This window comes from Nicotiana tabacum, chromosome 22, assembly GCF_000715075.1.
Source record: "Nicotiana tabacum cultivar K326 chromosome 22, ASM71507v2, whole genome shotgun sequence".
Taxonomy (NCBI): Eukaryota; Viridiplantae; Streptophyta; class Magnoliopsida; order Solanales; family Solanaceae; genus Nicotiana; species Nicotiana tabacum.
The window spans coordinates 27,280,326-27,303,905 of record NC_134101.1 but is presented as its reverse complement, the minus strand read 5'-3'; the positions used below and the strand labels follow the sequence as shown (position 1 = coordinate 27,303,905).

Sequence of the window (23,580 nt, the reverse complement as noted above, 5' to 3'; positions counted from 1 at the left end):
AGTAATAAAAGATATATCTCAGAAGTAAAATGCCCATTTCGTTCACAGTTCCAAAAAAATAGGCATTTCTTTTCAAGTGTCTCAGTGAAAACACAAATCTTTTACCGAAAAATCCAAAATACGAGTAAATTTGAAAACTGTGATTTTTCCCAAATGTCCTTTCAACAATAAGTAAGATGTTTCTTTTTCCTTTCAGATAGCAAGTGTAAGATATCTCTCTATGCCCATATGTCAAAATGTATGAGAGGTCATAAATGACGTGATACTATACAACATGAGGAAAAATGTATCTTTATGCATGTATGTCAAGTGCGCATGCCAAATGCGATGTAAATCAGTGATAAAGATCATATGCATACTCTTAGAGTATCAATTCACTCTGTCCTCCTAGTCACTCGGCACTCGCACTCGGCACTCGACATTCGCACTCAGTAAGTACCTGCGCTCACTAAGGGTGTGCAGACTCCGGAGGGACTCCTACAACCCAAGCGCCATAATTCTCACGGACAACTCACATGCCATAATATCAATATCTGGAATCGCACGGATAACTCACGTACTGCACGGACAACTCACGTGCTATAGTAAGCCAATCTGACCTGCTACGGCGTGCAGCCCGATCCCATAATCATCCTCACCATCAGGCCATTGGCCTCACTCATTCATCAATCTCTCCAGTCTATCGAGCTCACAAATAAATAACAAAAGAGACTGGGATATGATATGCATGTGAATGCGTGTGACTGAGTATGTAATGCAATGAAAGCAGATTACTCAACAACAGAAATGACCTCAGTGGGTCCCAACAAGATAAGCAAGTAGCCTAGACATGGTTTCTAAAATAATCACAGCTCGATAACTCTAGTACGTAGAGATTTTATGATTTCAAACAAGTTCAGGTAACTACACAGTACCACAAAAATAACGACAATCACAGTTTACACGGTGCACGCCCACATACCCGTCACCTAGCATGTGCGTCATCTCAAAAGCAAACACATAACACGTATATTCGGGGTTCATACCCTCAACTCCAAGATTAGAAGAGTTACTTATCTCGAACAAGCCAATACCAATGCCGAGCAAGCCAAACGATGCTCCAAAGATGCTATCATGCGCGTTCCGACCTCTGAATGGCTCGAAACTAACTAAAAGTAACTCAAGTATATCAAACAATGCTAAATGAAGCAATCCTGATCGAAAAAGATTAAATCTTGAATCAAAAGTCCAAAATCGGCCAAAAGCCCAACCCAGGCCCGCACCTCAAAACCCGACAAAATTTACAAAATTCAATAACCCATTAAATTACGAGTCCAACCATACTAGTTTCACTCAAATCCGACTCCAATTCGATGCTCAAAACTCAAAAATTCGTATTATAAAACTTTAGGTCAAAACCCCTCATTTACTCTTTAAAATTTACAATCCAATTACTAAAAATGAAGATAGATTAAGGAAATATAACCAAAACCGAGTAAAGAACACTTACCCAGTCCACAAGATGAAAATTGCTCCAAGAATCGCCTCAATCTGAGCTCCATAGCTCCAAAAATGTAAAAATGGCTGAAACCCCCCAAATAGAGTTCTTATAATTTGCCCAGACGTCCCTTTTTCGTGAATTCGGAAAACCAATCGCGTTCGCGATGAACAAAATATCCTACCACCAAAATACTCTATGCGTTCGCGATACACCCCATGCGAACGCGCCGAACACTGCTGCCAAAGTTTCGCGAACGCGACTAACCTTACGTGATCGCATAGAAGAACGCTCAAATTCCTAGTTGCCAACCTCAACACTACGTATCCTCCATACGCGAACGCGAAGAGGACTTGCCCCAACTCTACGTGAACGCGGGACATACTTCGCGATCGCGAAGAACAATTTGCTACTGCCATCAAAATACACTACGCGTTCGTGACACTTGCCACGCGAACGCGATGAAGGACTGAGACACCAGAAACCAGCATGACAATACAGTGTAAACATGAAGGAAAATGATCCAAAATCAATCTGAAATACGCCCGAGCCCCTCGGGACCACGTCCAAACATACCAACAAGTCCCCTAACATAACACGGACCTACCCGAGGCCTCAAAACTCACGTAACAACATCGAAACGATGAATCACACCTCAATTCGAAATCAATGAACTTTGAAACTTCAAGCTTCCACAACCGATTTCGAAACCTATCAAATCACGTCCGATTGACCTCAAATTTTACACACAAGTCACATTTGACATTACGGACCTGTTCTAACTTCCGGAATCAAAATTCCACCCCGATATCAAAAAGTCCATTCCCGGCCAAACTTTCCAAAATTTCAACTTTCGCCATTTCGAGCCAAATTCAACCACGGACCTCCAAATCACAATTCGGACGCGCTCCTAAGTCCAAAATCACCCATGGAGCTAACAAAACCATCAAAATTCCAATTCGAGGTTAAATGCTAAAAAGTCAAACTTGGTCAACTCTTTCAAATTTAAAGCTCCCTAGTTGATAATCATTCTTCCAAATCATTCCCGAATAACCTGAAAACCAAAATCGACGATTCACACAAATCAAAATACATCATACAGAGCTACTCACGCCCGTAAACTATCGAGCGAAGTGCAAATGCTCAAAATGACCGTTTGGGTCATTCCATTCTCCCCCACTTGAACATACGTTCGTCCCCGAACGTGTCTAGAGTTGTTCTCAAAGCCGTCAAACCGTCATATAACCTTGCCATGCACATACCCGGGGGTGATCCCACGTCACCCTATCCCATACAGGTCCAATAACACAACATAACTGATATTTCTCAATTCAACCTAGCCGACAAGCCTTAGAATCTAACTTCTAACATCCGAAATTTCTTATAAGATCTGAATCTCGCAACATACACCTTGTATAAGTCTGAACAAGCTGTACCAAGCCGCAACTATAACCCAAGATACAATCGCATGATATATCACATAACACAGATACTCGAAGCTATGATTTCTAATCACAGTAGCTGCTCAAAACAACCCAATGTGCCAATAAACCTCATATCAAACAAGACTCCATTCTGAAACCTTCATACACTACCGATGATGAAAGGAACACGCAGAAACTCATAACCATTCATCAGATCAACTAGTCATGGAACTCCCTCTCCTTCGACAAGAACTATAGCAAATTTTTAAGCCGACTTTCGATATTATCCTTCTAACCATGCTGTAATTTATTCCGATAGTATCCATTCTAGGTCCAATGACCTCATCTCATCCAACCTCTGCAAGTCATAACTGATTCACTAGTATACCCCGAATCGAAACCAATACAACATATAACCGTGCAATCAACTCATCGATAGCAGACTCCCCCACTTGGCTCAAAGCCACATAACAAAAGACTCGATAACATCACGATACCCATACTCTATTACTACCAGAATCCCGCATAGAAATTCAACTAAATCCTTCGTAATCTCATGTAACACAAACCATATAATACCTCAAATCTCGCATTCATCCTCGTGATAGTCAGGTCAACTGTTACAACCGATCCAAACTCAAATCGCACAAATATACCCCACTGGTAGAAAAGAAAGCCCCCACACAATGTTATAAAAAACACACATCCGTAGATTACCTCGCAGGTTATAACCCATATGCTTAGCCTCAAACTGACATCTCTTTATACCCTTTCACAGCCACAACTACTAAGCAATCACTTAATCTCCCTAAGTCTGATCTCGACAATAAGACATGAGAACATATTTCGTTCTAGCATTAAGCAACAGAAAGGATCCTTCAATGCACTTATACTCGAGGTTGTACGTCACATCAAAACGAAAATCAAGCACCCAATGGCCCCTCATTTACATTTCAAGGAAACACTTCTCGTCGTATTCAAATCGTCTTAACACATCCCGCAGTCACATCATACTCTTCACAAGCCATTCCATCGCACATCGAGCCACAAATTCCATTCGTAGGTACATTACCGGACATATGAATCAAAATGTAAAAGTTACAACTGAAGCTACCGAGCTTAAGATGCGGTCTAACCATGGCCTCAAGTCCTCCAGACTGGCCCATCACCAAAACACAAAATACACATCTCGAACCTCGTTCATAGAATCACAAGCCGGCGATGCACAGCCGATACCGAGCACTCACATGCGCATACGAATGCGTGGAAGGAATTCAAAGAGTTACACTTCAAGCTGAATCAATGCCGCACGATAAAGAGAGAAAGATGGGAAGTATATCCTAAAAGTCCTGTAGCCTCTCGAAGTTAGGTATGGACATCATCATACCGATCCACAAGACTCTACTAGACACTTGCTCATGACTTGTAGAACTTATGAACCTAGAGCTCTGATACCACCTATCACGACTCAAAATCCCATTAGTCGTGATGACACCTAACTCAACCCGCTAGGTAAGCCAATTAACAACTATCCAATTCTAATGATATTTAATAAGACAATTAAGTAAAGAAATTATCTGAATTTTATACATTTCCCAAGGACTAGTAGTACAAATCATAAGCTTCTAAGAATAGAATTTACAAAACTGAAATAAAATAAATATATCGTTTGTTTGAAAAGTACACAAACAGAGTTTTATAGATCTAAAGCTACCACGAACAAGGGGCAGCTACAACCGGGACGCAGGTACATCTTCAATCCAGCTCCCATCGAACACCGCAACATCAACAACCAATATCAGCACGGAAGGTGCAAAAGTATAATATGAGTACAACCGACCCCATGTAGTTAGTAAGTAACAAACCTAACCTTAGGTTGAAAGTAGTGACGAGCTAACACAAAATCGGGTCCAATACCAATATCCCACAATAGTTCATAACAACATAATACAAGTAATAAAAGATATATCTCAGAAGTAAAATGCTCAGTCCGTTCACAGTTCCAGAAAAATAGGTATTTATTTTCAAGTGTCTCAGTAAAAACCTAAATCTTTTACCGAAAAAGCCAAAATACGAGTAAGTTTGAAAACTGTGAATTTTCCCAAAAGTCCTTTCAACAATAAGTAAGATGTTTCATTTTCCTTTCATATAGCAAGTGTAAGATGTCTCTCTATACCCATATGTCAAAATGTACGAGAGGTCATAAATGACGTGATACTATACAACATGAGAAAAAATGTATCTCTATGCTTGTATGTCAAGTGCGCATGCCAAATGCGATGTAAATCAGTGATAAAGATCATATGCATACTCTCAGAGTATATGTTCACTCCGTCCTCCTCGGCACTCAACACTCGGCACTCGCACTCGGTACTCGACACTCGCACTCGGTACTCGACACTCGCACTCGGTACTCAACACTCTCACTCAGTAAGTACCTGCGCTCACTGTGGGTGTGCAGACTCCGGAGGGGCTCCTACAACCCAAGCACCATAATCCTCACGGGCAACTCACATGCCATAATATCAATATCTGGAATCGCACGGATAACTCACGTACTGCACGGACAACTCACGTGCTATAGTAAGCCAATCTGACCCACTGCGGCGTGCAACCCGATCCCATAATCATCCTCACAATCAGGCCCTTGGCCTCACTCAGTCATCAATCTCTCCAGTCTATCGAGCTCACAATGTCATGATACTAGCCAGAAAACAATGATATAAAGCATCAATAAATAACAAAAGAGACTGGGATATGATATGCATGTGAATGCGTGTGATTGAGTATGTAATGCAATGAAAGCAGATTACTCAATAACAGAAATGACCTTAGTAGGTCCCGACATGATAAACATGTAGCCTAGACATGATTTCTAACATAATCACAGCTCGATAACTCTAGTACATAGAGATTTCATGATTTCAAACAAGTTCAGTTAACTACACAATACCACAAAAATAACGAAAATCACAGTTCACAAGGTGCACGCCCACACGCCCGTCACCTAGCATGTGCGTCACCTCAAAAGCAAACACATAACACGTATATTCGGGGTTCATACCCTCAGCTCCAAGATTAGAAGAGTTACTTACCTCGAACAAGCCAATACCAATGCCGAGCAAGCCAGACGATGCTCAAAAGATGCTATCACGTGCGCTTCGACCTCCGCACGACTCGAAACTAACTAAAAATAACTCAAGTACATCAAACAATGCTAAATGAAGCAATCCCGATCGAAAAAGATCAAATCTTGAATCAAAAGCCCAAAATCGGCCAAAATCCCAAACCAGGCCCGCACCTCGAAACCCGACAAAATTTACAAAATCCAACAACCCATTAAATTACGAGTCCAACCATACTAGTTTCACTCAAATCCGACTCCAATTCGATGTTCAAAACTCAAAAATTCATATTATGAAACTTTAGGCCAAACCCCCCAATTTACTCTTTAAAATTCACAATCCAATTACCAAAAACGAAGATAGATTAAGGAAATATAACCAAAAATCGAGTAAAGAACACTTACCCCAGTCCACAAGATAAAAATTGCTCCAAGAATCGCCTCAATCTGAGCTCCATAACTCAAAAAATGTAAAAATGACCAAAACCCTCGAAATAGAGTTCTTATAATTTGCCGAGACGCCTTTTTTCGCGAATGCGGAAAACCCATTTCGTTCGCGATGAACAAAATATCCTGCCACCAAAATACTCTATGCGTTCGCGATACACCCCACGCGAACGCGACGAACACTGCTGCCAAAGTTTTGCGAACGCGACAAACCTTACGCGATCGCATAGAAGAACGCTCAAATTCCTAGTTGCCAACCTCAACACTACGCGAACGCGATCCTCCATACGCGAACGCAAAGAGGACTTGCCCTAACTCTACGTGAACACGGGACATACTTTGCGATCGCGAAGAACAATTTGTTGCTGCCATCAAAATACACTACGCGTTCGCGACACTTGCCACGCGAACGCGATGAAGGACTGAGACACGAGAAATCAGCAGGACACAACAATGTAAACATGAAGGAAAATGATCCGAAATCAATCCGAAACACGCCCGAGCCTCTCGGGACCACGTCCAAACATACCAACAAGTCCCCTAACATAACACGGACCTACTCGAGGCCTCAAAACTCACATAACAACATCGAAACGTCGAATCACACCTCAATTCGAAATCAATGAACTTTGAAACTTCAAGCTTCCACAACCGATGCTGAAACCTATCAAATCACGTCCGATTGACCTCAAAGTTTACGCACAAAGTCACATTTAACATTACAGGCTTGTTCCAACTTCCGGAATCGGAATACGACCCCGATATAAAAAAATCTACTCCCGGTCAAACTTTCCAAAATTTCAACTTTCGCCATTTTGAGCTAAATTCAACCACGGCCTTCGAATCACAATCTGGACGCGCTCCTAAGTCCAAAATCATCCAACAAAGTTAATGGAACCATCAAAATTCCAATTCGAGGTCAAATGCTAAAAAGTCAAACTTGGTCAACTCTTTAAAATTTAAAGCTCCCTAGTTGAGAATCATTCTTCCAAATTAGTCTCGAATAACCTGAAAACCAAACCGACGATTCACACAAATCAAAATACATCTTACGGAGCTACTCACGCCGGTAAACTACCGAGCGAAGTGCATATGCTCAAAACGACTGGTTGGTCCTTACAAAAATGCTCTAAAAGTATATATTTGAATACTATCTTAAACCTTCCTCCAATCATAAGGGATCATTTTTGTCATTCTCTCAAAGTTCTAAAGTATTTCCATATTTAAATGTTAGTGTCTCGACTTAGCTTTCTTGAACACAGACCCACAACGACGACGTATTACTCCCTCCAGAAAACCCAAATCAAACCTCTTCATCTTACTTGTGAGCCTATAAACCCCAATTTGCTGCTTCACGAGTCCTTATATTTTTTCGCCATGGACGAAGAAGAAATAGAGAAAGCAGTGGTAGCGTATTTGAAGAAGAAGGGTTTCAAGCAAACTGAGCTTGCTTTTCAAGAAGAACAGCAACTTAATAAAAACACAAATTCCCAGGTTGACCCTGACGTTACCAAAAAAATCCTCTCTTTCTCTGAGTAAGTCTCTTCTTTTCCGTAAATGTTACTGTTTGACTGCCTGGATTAAGTTGTAAACTCAATATGCTTTATCATTTTAATCTGAGGTAAACAATAGGACAATGTAGACTCTAAATTATACGCTGTTTGTCTCTTATAGTGGTTAGAAGATTTGTCAAATAGTGCAATTCAGCTGTACTTTTTTCATATACCCGTAGGGTCCGGGCCAGCTTGCGCGTACCATGGGGTATCTGCTGCACGCCAAGGATCGGACAGATGGGAAGAAATCATCTCGTGTTTTTGCCTCTGAAACTGAGACCTCATGGTTCTCAACCCCAATTCATTTTAATAAACAATTTTAAATGCTGTTTATCAGGACCTTTTTACCAAACACATATGACTGCTTATTTTCAGCTTCAACATTTCTATCCTGACATATAATTGCTTATTCATGAAATCAACTCCAGCACTTAGTGCTTAAGAGTACTTTTATTCAATTAAGGCAAAACAGCTTCTTAGTTGGTTGATATATAAGGGGTCTGCTAGTTGTTTTTACTGGTAAGAAACTGCAACATTATGATCTAGAACCAATCCTCCAAGTAATGACGTATCCCTTTCATTTTGAACTTTTCTTGATACTGCTTCACAATTTTTCTGTTGACATGTATCATAATATGTTAGTGATAACATTGTACCATTTTCCTGATTCCTTTAGGAACTTTGGATTTTCAATCTAGTGATTGTGCTCGCTAAATGAAACGAACACATGGAAAGGGTTGTTTTACTATAAGACTTGCGAGAAGATTTTCGGTTTAACGCTCACCGACTCTAAGTGAAAGTCTTGGTTGTTGTAATAAAGCAAAGCTTTTCTGGAATTTTTCCTACACGTGTCTTTGATAGCATTCTGAATCTAATTTTCATGATTTCAGATTTGAAACTGGTCCTGAACGGTACCAAGAAGAATATAGCAAGCTTCGATCATGGGCTTATAGTTCACTGGATTTATATAAGGTTGGTCCCTTGAATTGTGCTGAACAGTATACATAGGAGGTATTTGATGTAGTATAATGATGGATGTTTCCTTGATCAAATCACATGTGATGCACTAATATAAGGTCTGTCACCAATTTAACCCCTATGTACACTCTTAAAGCTAGATGTTTAGTTAGTTTTTTTTGCTGGAACAATTTACCCTGTTAAATAGTCCTGATGAATTTTTGTACTTTATTAGCTCCCTGGTCATAGCATAGTTTTTTTGTCCTCATGTATTGGAGCTAACTTTTGCCTATCTTTTGTACTCATTTGCATCTGCTTGATGCCTATTTATGAAACACCTTTACTTCATAAAAAATAAAAATAAATAAAAGGCCTGTCAGCAGTAAAAAGCATAGGCAATAAACACATATGGAAAAGACCTATCAAAAAAATTAAAGTAAAATAAATAAAAAATGAACACATATGGAAAGTAGAGGCCCTCTGTTATTTAAGTATTTCTATTCCTCAATTTAATGTATTGGGGCGATTAAGTGAGCATCTTGACCTCTTAATTCTTCAGGTGCTATGCCTTTCTGGCAGTGAGGTCTTTGGAATTGAGTTCACATATTTCCGATTCTCATCTCTGGTTTATTGCCTGTGCTATAAGCGTAGCAGTGAGTCAATTTAGAGTTTAGGTTAAACATAAGCATTCCAAGGCACCCAAGGATACAGCTTGGTGGTTAATGAAGTAGATTGAGAACCATGAGGTCTTAGGTCAAGTCCCAGTGGAGGTAAAAACACAAGGTGTTTTCTTCCCATCTGTCCAAGTATTGGTGGATAGAGTTACTCGGTACCTTTGCTCCAGAGCTAGCAGGTACCCAGTGAATTAATCAAGGTGTACGCAAGCTGATCCGAACACCGCGGTTATCAATAAGAAAAAAAAAGCATGACAATTCTGCTGTTTTTGTACATGTTAGGCTGTGTGATTGTACAAGGATGATCCTTTCTGTTGAATTAATCTCTTTAGGCTTCACTATTCTGTGTTTTCCGGTAATCATTGAAGCTACCTTCAATTTATTGTCCATTTTTGTTTACCTTTTAGGGTTTGTTATCAGCTCTTTCTGTCATTCATCCATCTCTCTCCATAAAAGCCTTTCTGTTCAAATGGAAGGAATTTCATATCCTAAAGAACCATAGGAGCTATTAGAGATACACATGAAGCAATGTTAATGGCGAGTATTCTGTTTCCTTTTTTCCTTTTGGTCTTTTCTCTTCCTGCAGTGCGGTTACGGGTTACAATACCTTTCTGATTCGCAGAGTTGATATTTAACCTTTGTTAATTCTAACAGGTTGACCATTGTTTCCTATATCGGGATTGTCAGTCTTTATCTTTCAATATGTAGACTCAGTTTTTTAATGTGTAGGCTCATTTAAGATAACCTTATTTTTGTTGATTATTGTTATCCTCTTTCACTCGTTAATGAGGGATTCATCTGAACATTTATATTTCAATCTTGCAGCATGAGTTGCTTCGTGTTTTATATCCTGTGTTTATTCATTGTTTCATGGAACTTGTCGCTAGAGGTCATATTCAAGAAGGTATACTTTATCAGTTACGTTTTGGTTGTTTCTGGATCATTGGGAGAAAAATTAAAACACAGTTCTTCTATTACCAGCTCGAGCCTTTTTTGATAGTTACCGTGAAGACCATGAGATGATGCATTTGCGTGATCTGCAGAAGTTAGAAGGTGTTCTCTCACCGTCCCATCTAAAGGTACATCACTATTCTAGCACCTATACAGACGTCCTTTTGCATGCTTAAGTGTGTCATATGCTTACTGAATATCTTAAAATGCAGGAAATGGAATTTGCTCATTCTATACGGCTTAGCAAAGTGAACATAAAGATGTGTCAGGTACTCTCTAGATCCCTCTGCTTTTTCAGGCTGAAATTATCATATGCTGTTATTGTGCCTGCTAATGTCTCAACTGTGCAAGCCAAGCGTGTCTGGGGTTGTTAGCAATTGGTGACAAATGCATATTGTATTAAAAAGGAGGGAACAAAACGAACTTATGTGATATTTTAATTTAGATTGTGTTCTCTTTTGCTTCCTGATTTGGACCACCTTTATTCTGCTATGAAACAACTTGATTTAAAGATCTGTATCTTTTTTTTTTTTGGAACATTAAAGCATGAAATTCATAACAACTTGATTTAAAAAGAAAGAGCTTGAAATTGTAACATTTGCCATATTGTCCTTCTCCTTTAATTTTCTCACCATTTCTCCTTTCACATAAAATATTCCTGGTTGGTGCAGTAGCAAAACTCCTATTCATTAAGTTGATAACATAGTGAAGGCCACTACTTTGACTTAATGAGAAATAGGATGGGAGGGTTGGGGTGGGGGTGGGGGGGAGTGACTAGTTCATCTCAAGGTCATGTATGTTTGTGGAACTGAACTATGATATTTTATGTGCTATTCTCATGACCAAGTATAATTGTCATTATGCACATTAAAGGAGAAGTCATCTGCCTAATAGTTTGTCTAGTGTGGTGGTTTTACACGCAGCTTGATAACTGTTTCTTGGCGAATGAGACAGATCTAACACCATTTAATATTTAACTTTAACTTCTTGTCCAATTCAAAGAAAACTCTTAACTTCTTGTATGTAGTGTAACACCTTAAACATTTCTGCCTTTGCACCATGCACACATGTAGATTTTAACTTGATTAGCTTTTTGATTTGCTTTGCTACTCTGAACAGTACTCTTATGACCTTTTGCTGCAATACTTGCACAAGACAGAGTCTATTACAATGCTTGGAATCATCAATGAGCGCATAAATTTTCAAGGTGCAGTTCCCACTTCGTCTGACAAACAAAGTTCCCACCTTTTCTGCACAGCTGCATTCAGCCTTTCTATTTTCAGCTGTTTTAAATTGACCATTTTCATTTAGTTTAAATATTTATTTCACCATTAAATTTATAAAGAGGAGCAATAACATCTTTCCATCTTCTTTGTTAAGATAACCCAACCGGATGAGAAGGAAGAAGAGAAAAAAGTTGCGAGAGAAGCTGAAGCCTTCCACATATAACCCCTCTTTTCTCTGATCCCTTTCCCCTGATACAACAAATGCCCATTAGTGCATCCACTGAAGAAAGACAGGGAAAAGGAAACGTACCAATTCCAAGTCCCCTCCTTTCTTTCAAATCATTGTTTGTTTTGTCCCTCCAATGATCATTAACCATCTTTACCCTCGAAAACCACACATGTGACAGAATCCTGTACCTTGTTCCTCAATCATTATATAATCATCTGCTGTAGTTTGGAGTTATGTATTTATTAAATTAAGTACAATATTAAGCTCATTTCTGTCAAATGGCAGTTTCTCCTGGACAGCCTGGCTCCATATCTGATGATGCAGAAGTTGTAACTCTCGTTGGAAGTGGCCCTGATGCTAGCCTCTTAAATCAGAAAGAAATTCATTGGGGGGTAAGCAAATGATCGTACCAATAAAGCAAGCTTATGCTTTTCGATGGAGGATGTAGTACTATCAGCTTAGACTATTTTATCTGTCAATACCTCAAGCTATTTGATGAATATTCTTGTTTGTTGGTTAGCTGCCCATGAAACAATAGCTGAAAAATCTTCTCATGCTAATGTGGAAGATTGAAATACAAAAAACCAAAATAAAAAATAAAAAATAATCAAATTCCCTTACCAGCAGATAGTGGAGGGAGTGCATTGAGTTGTTGAGAGAGGAGGGTAATTAGTGGGAGAATAGCAAAACCAGCAGATAGTGGAGGGCTGAGTGCATTGAGTTGTTCTTCCAGGATTCGTTTGGAAAAAAAGGTGCCCTATAGTTCATCAAAGTAATCAGAGACCATTTGCATTCGGATCCGGACCCATTATCAAATTCTTTTTGGTAAAAACCGTGAGAGATTAAAGTATAAATCTGGACAGAGACAAAAATACTTGGTGATTCCATCACATCTGCCTAAGTATTGATGTATAGGGTTACATGAACATGTGCTAGTGGGGGGTAGTAGATACTCGGTGGAATAGTCGTGATGTGCGCAAGTTGGCCCAAATAACATCATTAGTGAAGGGGAAAAGGAGAGAAAAAGTAGAGGGTGGAGCACGTGATTTTTCTCATCTATTTAAGCTTTGGTAGATAGAGTTATCCAGTGCCGGTGGGAGGTAGCAGGTACCCCGTGGAACTAGGCGAGGTGCGCACAAGCTGGTCCGACACCTTTTTTATATATAAAAATGAGCTACTAGTTGTTGACATGTGATAAGCTTACTCCTTTGCGTATCAACTAATATTGGCTAATGAGAGAAGTCCTGGGTGATCATTGCTCCGATGCTTCGGGCGAAACCAATTCCCAAGGTGTGACAGGCGGGCGTGTAAAAGACCCTGGTGAATATGGCATGCTGATTGTAGCCATTCTAGTTTCGTGTTTTGTGATATTGAGGATTGCTTGGGTTATGCTTTTGAAAAGTGTTGGCTTAAATGAACTGTTAAGAGAAAGTGTTAGTATCTAGTGCTGCTATGTTACTTGGACTAAGCGTTTTGGCCAAATGGCTGGTGTTGACATGACACCTGGTGCGGGTGGAATTCATGTTGGATCTGGTCAAATAACGTGGACAGTTTGACTTTAATTTGGCAGATGAAGAGACTGGAGAGATGGGTTTTCCCCTTCTCTTTCTCATTCTCTTTTTGTTGTTATTACTTATTACAGAGTGAGAAGGAGGGGGGGGGGGCAATAGTAGCTTTTTCTTCCTATAAGATGGGCTTTTTACATAACTTTTGGCTCAAATATGTGATAGGCTGAATATGTAATGCGAAAGTATGGTAGCAGGCCTAATGTGATGATGATTCATAACATGACCTACCTTTGATATTCTATTGGTATCCACATATCCTAGACAGAACTTTTCGAGCCTGACACCTTGACATGAATCATATCTCACGCTCTTTCAAGAATCTGTGTACTGTAGGTCTTCTGTGTTTTAAATTTTTATTCCCAGGAGATGTGTTAACAATTTAACTTGTGGCAGCTGCTTGAAGACTCTTTAGAAGAACGGTTAGAAAAGACAGGAGGTATGGTTCCAGATTCGGAAAAGTTTGATGGAGATCCTAAGGAAGGAGAAGTGGAAGAAAACAAGGTATTGAGTTCCTGTCAGTTCATTTCCCACTTAAATTAATTGATAAGTATTTCCCACTTAAATTATTGTTTATCTTCTATTTCATTATTGGCGTAAATTTAATTTGGTGCACATCCTTCCACATTTTTTTTTCTGAAAAGATGACATCCTTCGTCATTTACTGTTTGTATCTGCTTTCTTTTCAGAAGAAGTCAGTTGAAGGTGGAAAACAAGGTGCATCTCTTAAAAAGCAAAAGAAGGACAAAGTTGGGGTTGCAACAGGGAAATCTTCTCGTACAGAGGGCAGCACAGTGACAACTGCACCACGTGTCAAACCGGAACTTGCTTTACCTGCTATGTATTCCTCACAATGTCCTCTTATTTTACTTACCAAAAGAAAAAAAGAGAATGCCCTATTATTTTTCTCACTTCTACATTCCCCTTCCCACACTTGGAAAAGACACTCTTTTGGAGGTGTAATTTTATTTCAAATACTGTTATGATCTGTTAGGGAAACATGCCAGTAAGGATTCATATAGTTGACTCCAACTTGTTATAATTGAGGCGTAGTTGTTGTTGTTGTTGTTGATCCGTTAGGGAAACATTTATACTGCTAAGGAGTTGTATCAAAAAGGAATATTGCATAGGATGAGAAAAATAGGATTGACCAGCAATCCGCTGCAGCATGTCATGCTCATAGTATATTTCCGTATGTTCACTCACATTCTCTTCCAATATATTGCGGTCTTTAAGCATGAAAAATATGGATGCAAGAGAACAGATAAATAAAGTATTTTCTTGTATGCTTGTACCAACAATATTATTTGTCATATCTTTGGGAAGGGGAGCATGTTTTCATGAAATGAAATTATATTTTACGTATGTTATCATTCTCTAAAAAATGAAATTATATATTAGATGGCTTTTGCTCTTGATTCTTTCTCTTTGTTTTCTTTTCCCAAAAATCCTACTTTAGTTAAAGCTTTCTCTGAGACTTTTCCTTGATTTGAAGTTGGTAAATCTTCGACAGTATTGATCTAAAACATATGCTGCTTCCTATTTCTAGGATCTTGGATCATTCTTATAACTGAGAAAATATTTGTCACAGTCCTGCAGAGGTAGAACATTCTATTCTGGAAGACTTGAGGAACCGTGTGCAGTTGAGTAATGCAGCATTGCCCTCTGTTAGCTTCTATACATTTGTTAATACACATAATGGGTAAGTTTCAGGATCTTGAATCTTGTAGGTGTGGAATTTCTTTCCAGTTATCCTGTTCTTAGTTGAGTTTACCTGTAAATCTTTGTAGACTAAACTGTGCATCAATATCACATGACGGATCACTGGTGGCTGGTGGATTCTCAGACTCGTCTTTGAAGGTGTTTGTAGCTTCTGAATAGCGTCGATATTTTGTTATCACAAACTAATGTATCTGTTGATCCTTGAACACCTTCTAATCTAAGTCCCACATTTTACAGGTTTGGGACATGGCAAAGCTTGGGCAACAAACTGGTCCATGTAAGTCCAACATGATAGTCCTTCCCAATGCTATTGCTATTTTCATGTTTCAAGATGTATATTAGTCAATGAGGTGGTATGGGTGCCTTGTAATACCTCGGCAAGTCAGAGTACAACTGGCAAACCAGACAGCAATTTTTCTTGTCCTTTTTTTTAGTTTCCTTTGATAAGTAGATAAAATATTATTTCACTGTAAAACTGCAGTAGGGTTGTGAAGTTAGTTACATCACAAAGACTGTTGGTGGGAGGGATAGGGGACAGTAAAGCTTAACTACCTCTAAGCTACTGGATTTGATAGCTCTTATTCACCTTGCAGAAGGGATATAGACAGATATCTCATAGTTCCCTACAAAATCCTGTGAAATCAGCTGATACACTATTCTTTATGTCATATCAGCAGTTGAGATTAATTCTTAAACTGATCTCCACTAGATAAGAAATTACGCTCTCCAGCCCATAGGGCTTTGGTCTAAGTGGTAAGAGTGTTGCGCGTCATGTGTCAGTTAGACGCACGTCACGAGTTCGAACCATAGCAGACAAAAGCCTGGTATTTAAGTCGAGAGGGGGAGAGGGATGGACCCATTATCTACCGAGTTTCGAACCGGGCTTCAGCTAGCCCTCAAGGATTTCTCGGTTAGCAGAAAAGCAAAAAGAAAAGAAAATACTATCTCCATGCTAATTGTTTTCTGAGGGCGAATCTAGGCCCCTTTAAAGGCTGCTAACTTTGAATAATTCATCCATCAAAACTAGAATCTACATATTCCGAGACTATATGAAAGGCTACTGTTTTTGATTGAGGGAGTAGTCGTCGTTGTTCTTGCCATCAAAACCATTTGAAAGATTACAAGTTGCTCTTCTTTCATTTCAAAGCTATGAAAATATATAAAAGTCTCAATCAAGGATCGATTTGTTCGACTCTCTAGTAGCAAAATAAGACAACTACTTTCGGGCCAAGGTAGTATTGTTCTAGGTGCCTTTGCGGCCCAACTTTTTCAAGAACAATTAAAAAGACTTGGTCACAAACTACCCATTGACCATTGTTCTCCACTTTGTCCCCTGCTTCCATGCGTAATGTCTAGCAACCTTCTGGAACGGGATTAATGTTAGATATCACATGCTCAACCCCAAAATATTAATTGAACAACCTTCTGGTCTAATAGATGTCCCACTCTGTCTTGCTGGTTCTATAACCAAAGACAGTCTTACTTCTTCCTTAGACAAGCATGCATACCTGTTTGCAGCTCTTACCTGCTTTGCCATGAGCATTATCATGTATAGTCATGGTAATGTAGGGTGGAACTCATTTTACACGTGCAAGCGCATGTATTAACTTGTGACACTCAAGTCTTGACCATGCTAACGCCATTACTTGGTGATGATTAAGATTTCTTTTTGAGCTGAAAATGTACTCATGCATAGTTGATTACGTAAAAGTAGTATTTAGATGCCAGGAAGGGATTCTTTTGTGGAGCTCTAGTTATGCTAGCTATAATCGAAACTTGGAAGTGTGTGTTATTCTCAACTCTATGATGTCCTAAATTAGAATAAGTAACCTTGTCTCTTAGCAGAGTGTAAACTTGTACGCATTTAATATCTTACAAAAGAAATCATTGTTAATGTCCCCCCCCCCCAAAAAAAAAATACACCCCCCCCCCCCCCCAAATGAAAAAGGAATAGTTGATGAACAGTACTAGAACCAGCTTTTTTGCAGGGGGAAACTGATTCACCTTCTAGTGAGCATGTGCTTGGCTCAAGTGGTGGAAGAAGATGTTATACATTATTTCAGGGCCATTCTGGGCCTGTTTATTCTGCGTCCTTTAGTCCGTACGGGGATTTTCTTCTATCTTCTTCATCAGATTCAACAAGTATGATATCATACGACTCTTCTTGCTATTTGCTCTATGTCATTTTTTATTCATTTAGATTCTGATAGTTACTGCAGTTTTGGTGTGCACACTCTAACCATGAGCTCGTATGACCCTTTTGCTAAATATTTCTATGCAGTTCGCTTATGGAGCACAAGGTTAAATGCTAATCTTGTTTGCTACAAAGGCCACAATTACCCAGTATGGGATGTTCAGGTTGGTGGCTAGTTTGTCATTTGTTAAGTTTGGTATGATGATTCCTTTTTTGACTGTAAATGTGGTAGTAATATATTTGCAATCACTTTGAGTAACTCACCTAAAAGACTATATTCTTCTGGGCATGTCTTATTCGACTTTGTTTTATTGGTCGTCAAATGAAATACAGCCCAAGTTTAATGGATTTTTTATGCATTATTGAAGCCATTTTCTAATGTCAAAAAATTATAAGTTTTCCCTTGGAGATAAATGACAGGGAACCCATGTTCTAATGTCAAAAAGAAGTTTCATAGTGTTATAGCTACCGCTTATTGCAGCTTGAGCTAGCTAGATTACCATATTTCTATTGTTGACATATTTTAGTTGTCTCCTCTCTTGAGCAGTTGGTGCTTGCTCATGGTGAGTATAGATAAGAGTCCTCAAGAGTCAAGATGGGCAAATAAATGTTATGGTTTTCACTTCACATTTTGTGTGCAGTTTAGTCCAGTTGGTCATTATTTTGCCAGTTGTTCACATGACCGCACTGCAAGAATCTGGTCTATGGACAGAATACAGCCTCTGAGAATAATGGCCGGACACTTATCAGATGTGGATGTGAGTACCTATTTTGTGCCCCATTCACTGGACGACTATTTTCTAATCTGATCTATGTAGGCATCGATATCACTCCATGTGGCTGGTATTATACATCTTAAGTTACTTGACCCACTTTCATATTTGTCCCCCATAATTACTTGGCTACTTCTATAAAATGGCAAGCTTTACATGTTCAAATATCCAAGCTAGTACTCCCTCACGTCCCAATTTATATGATATCTTTCCGTTTTGGGATGCCCCAAAATGTTCGACATCATACCAATGCTAATATTGCTTTATACAACTTTTACAAATTACAAGAATCCAAGTTTGTTTAACTATTCTTATTTTAATACTTTTTTTATGATGTTTTCTAATGGGACAGAGGTAGTATAATATTTCTTTTCGCGTTGATTTGGTATATTTTCAACAATAATTGACACTTCATCATGTGAACTGTTATTTCTAATGTATCTCTAACTCCAATATGATAATCCGTCGATCTTTATTTTTAGAATCTCTGCAAATGGAACGGGGAGAGTAACTTTTACCTTGGTATCAAGTAGCTTGCTAACTGGAATCTTTATAAACAAGAGCAACCTTTTTTTTTTTTAACTTGGATAACATTTGGGTAAGTGTTTACAACTCTTTTTCCTTCTCCGTTGGTGGAGACCACCACTATTATACTAGAAAAGGAATGAAGGTTGAATATTTTATTTGGAGAGATTGGGCACTAATAAAATGCTCTTACTATAACCATAACAGAATATTCTGAATTTGGATTTAAAACTATATTTTATTGGATTAAAAACTATATTTCATTAGCATAATGAATTTACAATTGATCATTAAAATGGTCTAAGAAGGTATAGTAAAATACCGTTAGGATAGAACTGTTCAGTTGCTCTGCGATGTTGCTTGGAAGCATTTTCAATTGGTAATTTCCTTTCAATGAACATAAATCTAAGAACATGTTGAATTCACCATGTAGTGTGTGCAATGGCATGCAAACTGCAATTACATTGCAACTGGATCAAGTGACAAAACTGTACGCTTGTGGGATGTCCAAAGTGGCGACTGTGTCAGGATTTTCATTGGTCATAGGAGTATGATCCTATCATTGGCAATGTCTCCTGATGGTCGATATATGGCATCAGGTGATGAAGATGGAACAGTCATGATGTGGGATCTCTCAAGTGGACGTTGTATTACTCCTTTGGTTGGACACTCCTCCTGTGTATGGTCACTTGCTTTTAGGTAGGGAAGGACTTTCAGTTATAGAACTAAACCTTTTCTCCGTGTACTTTCAGAGGTGCACTCAAGTATGAAGTTCATGAAAGATGGTTGATATTTCAAGCTTATTTGTCCTATTTCAGTGGTGAAGGTTCACTTCTTGCATCTGGCTCTGCTGATTGCACTGTGAAATTATGGGATGTAACCACAAGCACAAAAGCGCCACTGAAAGAAGAGAAGTAAGTTTGACTTAAGCAAACATATACTCTGGCATTTACTTTCTTTTAGATTGCTAATACCAAGTGCTCTCTCTCAAACAGCAAACCTGGAATTAACAATAGACTTCGATCATTGAAGACCCTGCCTACAAAAGCTACTCCAGTCTATGCTCTGCGCGTAAGAGTTATTATGATTCTCTCTCTATGGTTTTATTATGGGATCCTCTAAAAGTTGCATGTTATACTCTGTGAGCAGTTTTCTCGAAGAAATCTTCTATTTGCTGCTGGAGCTTTCTCGAAGGGTGCATGAATCCCTTGCTTTAGAGTTTCTTGATGTGAGATCACATCATGGCGGCCTTGCAAAATTTGGTATGTCATCAATGGCAAGCCATCCTTCTCACACCTCAGTTCTAATAAACTTCTGTTAGAGGAGCAACTCATATTGGTGATACCTGTATCTCACTTGCAATCTTGCGTCGCTTGGTGTATTTTAAGCATGCGGTGGGGAGTTAAAAAATTTTCTGTTTCTATGGTGGATAAACATTAGATATGTAAATGCAAGACATCTTTTATTTGTTGTGGTGGATAAACATAAGTAAACTCTAATCTAGTATATTGTTCTTAAAATGCTAATGGTCCTTTTCTATTGTAATTTCAGATATGGAATCTTGGAATCATGGCTAGTCAAGTCTTGCAATTGCCGATAATCATAGTTTCAATCTGCTAGAGCTCTCTTTGTGGTGTGACTGCTCAAGCATTTGTAGTCTAGTGTGTGTTCACCATGGTAGTTTACAGACCCTTTCCTAGTTTCTACTTTTGTGGATTATATTTAATTTTTTGCTGAACTAGAAAGTGTTTCGCGCATTATAGCTTGTGAACACTTCTTCGAAATTTTCTGTATTCAGGGGTTTTAATGAGTTTTACTGATTGCTTCTACTATTTGAATGAAGCAACTACAACTGCCAGGTTTCAGAGACTTGATCTTTTTCGGTTTAAGAGCACATTTCTCTCTACACGGGTCAAGGAATATTGAATTTAATTTGCAAAGATAGTAGTTTTTTAATTATAACAAGCGATTACAAACATAGCCACCATAAGAAGCTGGTTTTGTATTTTTAGGAAAACCAAAAATAAAACAGAAAATGAAGGGAGATTAGACCAAAACATTCATAAAAGACCAAATACATAGACAGCCCCTTATAGGCTTTTACCCATTTTCCTCGGCGACTTAGTCATGTGAAAAGGTATTAACATTTGATAGAAAATAGATATAAAGGAGTTGATTAACAGGAATTATTAGTGGTGATTCTGGACAACATCTTATCGCATGTTTCTTCTAGTAGTATATGGAGCTCAAAAATTTGGCGACTCCAAGATATGGAACTACATAGTACACAATCTTAGAGGAGTTTCTTTTTTGATTAACTTAGCTGCAAATATACGTTAGACATAAAAGGTAGCAGTACCAATTCAGAAGAACTTGAGAGGAAACAAAGTAGAGGAACTCGGAGAATATTGTATCTCCAACACCTCTTGTCATAGAAATTGAAAAGTCTTATTAGCAACAGATCCTTCACTTTCGTACTTTGACCAACCCTGTATAGCACTTGGTAAAAGGGGATAATTTCCAGATGCTACTCATGCAATCACACTTCTGCAAATATTACAACTCCCAGTGAATTCCTCCAACATTGATAGAACTAAATATTTTGTAGCTTTGAGCGTGCAAGACATACGTGCAGCAAGGAAGTGTGAGTAGACTTAAACCAATATATCAACTCTTTAGACTGGGAAAGATATACCTTCTGGCAAATAGTACAGACGTGTTATAAGACACATTTGCAAGCTGTGACTCCAGATTGTGCCAGACAGCAAATAGCATACAAGGCATACTTGGGCTCTATAGCCTCTTCAGTGAGCTGTAACAGGTCCAAGAATGTAGCATAGGCACTAACAAAGCAACTCCACTATTACAGATGTGCATCAACTAATCAGCTCTTTCCTCTCTTTGGCTCACTTTCTCGTTCCTTAGACGCACTAGAGAATTTTCCCTTAGAGCTGCTATCAGGGGTTTTTGCCAAATTCCCGCTTCCTTTAACCTTTGACGAACTAGATTTTAGCTTCTCCATGCCATTGGCACTGGGCTTGCCGCCACTTTGAGGTGTTTTATTTTTGGACTTGACGGCAGCTGTAACTGTTTCTTGCTTGGACTTGTTGGCAGTCGTTGACGGGGTATCTTGCTTGGACTTGGATTTGGGAGTACTACTGCTAACATCTTTAGACCGAGCAGATGGCTTTTCAGTATCATCAACAGATTTGCCACTGCTTTTTTTAGATTGGGCCCTAGATTTACTGCTGGTTGTACCGTCAGTTCTCCCGCCAGATTTTGAGGTGCCATCTTTTAAGTTGTGCTTAAGCTTACCATCATCCTTGGATTTCTGTCCAGATTTTGTTGCCGTGTCTTTTGACTTGGTGCAGAAAGAGACCCACCACTGAAACCGTTAGGCTTCCCAACAACATGTTAATACATCACACAAGCACACGGTTAAGGAGAGTATACAACCTTTTAGGTGAAGCCTCCACTCTTTCATGCTTCGCTGATGATTCAGCATTTCTAGGTTTTTTCTTCTTCTGCCTGGCATAGCGAAAGCAGAGTCAAAGAAACACAAAGAATTGTCGTACTGCTAGATTATGAAGAAAAGATCATTTTTATAGAGGATTAACACCAAAAGTTTGTGGTGGAGTGGTAAATACATCCCTATCCTTAGCCATGAGGTAAATACTTCCCCATCCTTAGCCATGAGGTCACAGGTTCGAGCCCCAAGTACGGAGTTTCCTTTGGTAGGGAGAGCTTTACGCCCCAAAGTGGGACTTCCCGGCACGAATCCAGATTAGTCGGGTCCCAACACGGGTAAAGGACACCAGGTGGAAACATTAAAAAAATATTTTTGTAATATATAGTGGTTGAGAAGAAAAAAAGCTAATTTTCATTTAATTATTTAGGTTTCAATTTCTTTTTAAGCATAGGTTATACATTCTGCTTCTCATATTGCCCCATCCGTGTAGCAAGATCAATATAGGCCAGAGAACCAGGGAAGGAAGCAGACAAAAGAATGAATATGACATTTCCCAAAACATAATCATTAACAAATACAATAACGCAATGAGTACAGACATCAAAATGAGTACGGTCTCACTTTGCTCATCCTACAGTAAAAAGAACAACTTCCATGGAAAAAAATCACAACCACCCCTATCATATACCTACCACTTTTTTCAGTTACCAAAAAAGCAGAATAGCTGCAAATAGAAGAAGGAAATCAAGAACTTGCATAAACCAGGCCAACAAAGCCAAACCATATAGACACAAGTTAAAATAAAACAATTTATACTAGCTAACCATGTGCTCAATAAGACTTGAAATCAACAACCTTTAACAGATTTCAAAGTTGGTCAACCAAGCAACTAAAAGGTTTCGAAAGAAAAGGTAGCCATCCCTCCTGTAGACAAACTATTATCGCTTCTCATCACATAGAATACAACAAAATTGGATTGTAAGCTAGCTTTGTATTCCATATGAAACAACTTCATTAAGAAACACATCATGAATCAGCAAAAGTTGAAGTGATAGACTTGGCCAAAGATCTCTAACCCTTTTAGCAACAAAGGTTCACAGAAATATGAAATAATAAAACAGCAATGAGAATCTCTTATTGTTTTCTTCAATTAAGATGTATTTGTAAGTAGTTATAGCGTAAAGAGACAGTTGAAGGACAATCTTAGATAGAAAATGCAGAAGGGTTCCAGAAAGGTGGACAATTAGGATGCTCCTAGCTCTACCATGGT

At 38.8% G+C, this 23,580-nt stretch overlaps 1 protein-coding gene across 2 annotated transcripts; it reads left to right on the top strand.

Moving 5' to 3' along the window:
• Positions 1–7,731: 7,731 nt before the first annotated feature.
• Positions 7,732–20,693, top strand: LOC107830809 (transcription initiation factor TFIID subunit 5). Of its 2 annotated transcripts, none has more exons than XM_075244586.1 (20): positions 7,732–8,007; positions 8,916–8,997; positions 10,482–10,560; positions 10,638–10,735; positions 10,820–10,876; positions 11,727–11,814; positions 12,348–12,454; positions 14,024–14,131; positions 14,320–14,468; positions 15,219–15,329; positions 15,418–15,487; positions 15,587–15,626; positions 17,327–17,491; positions 17,631–17,707; positions 18,185–18,301; positions 19,275–19,540; positions 19,660–19,755; positions 19,837–19,912; positions 19,991–20,103; positions 20,393–20,693. In XM_075244586.1, exons 1-19 carry the CDS (start codon positions 7,850–7,852, stop codon positions 20,042–20,044), a joined length of 1,998 nt encoding a protein of 665 aa, XP_075100687.1. In that variant the 5' UTR covers positions 7,732–7,849; the 3' UTR covers positions 20,045–20,103; positions 20,393–20,693. The 2 variants fall into 2 exon arrangements, with proteins under 2 accessions (XP_075100687.1, XP_075100686.1); XM_075244585.1 differs by having other exon boundaries at positions 14,317–14,468.
• The last annotated feature ends 2,887 nt before the right edge of the window (positions 20,694–23,580 follow it).

Coding starts and splice junctions, on each gene's coding strand:
- LOC107830809 (XM_075244585.1), top strand. CDS start 7,850: ATGGACGAAGAAGAAATAGAGAAAGCAGTGGTAGCGTATTTGAAGAAG. Junction 10,736..10,819: donor TCTCACCGTCCCATCTAAAG/GTACATCACTAT, acceptor CTTAAAATGCAG/GAAATGGAATTTGCTCATTC. Junction 10,877..11,726: donor TGAACATAAAGATGTGTCAG/GTACTCTCTAGA, acceptor TACTCTGAACAG/TACTCTTATGACCTTTTGCT.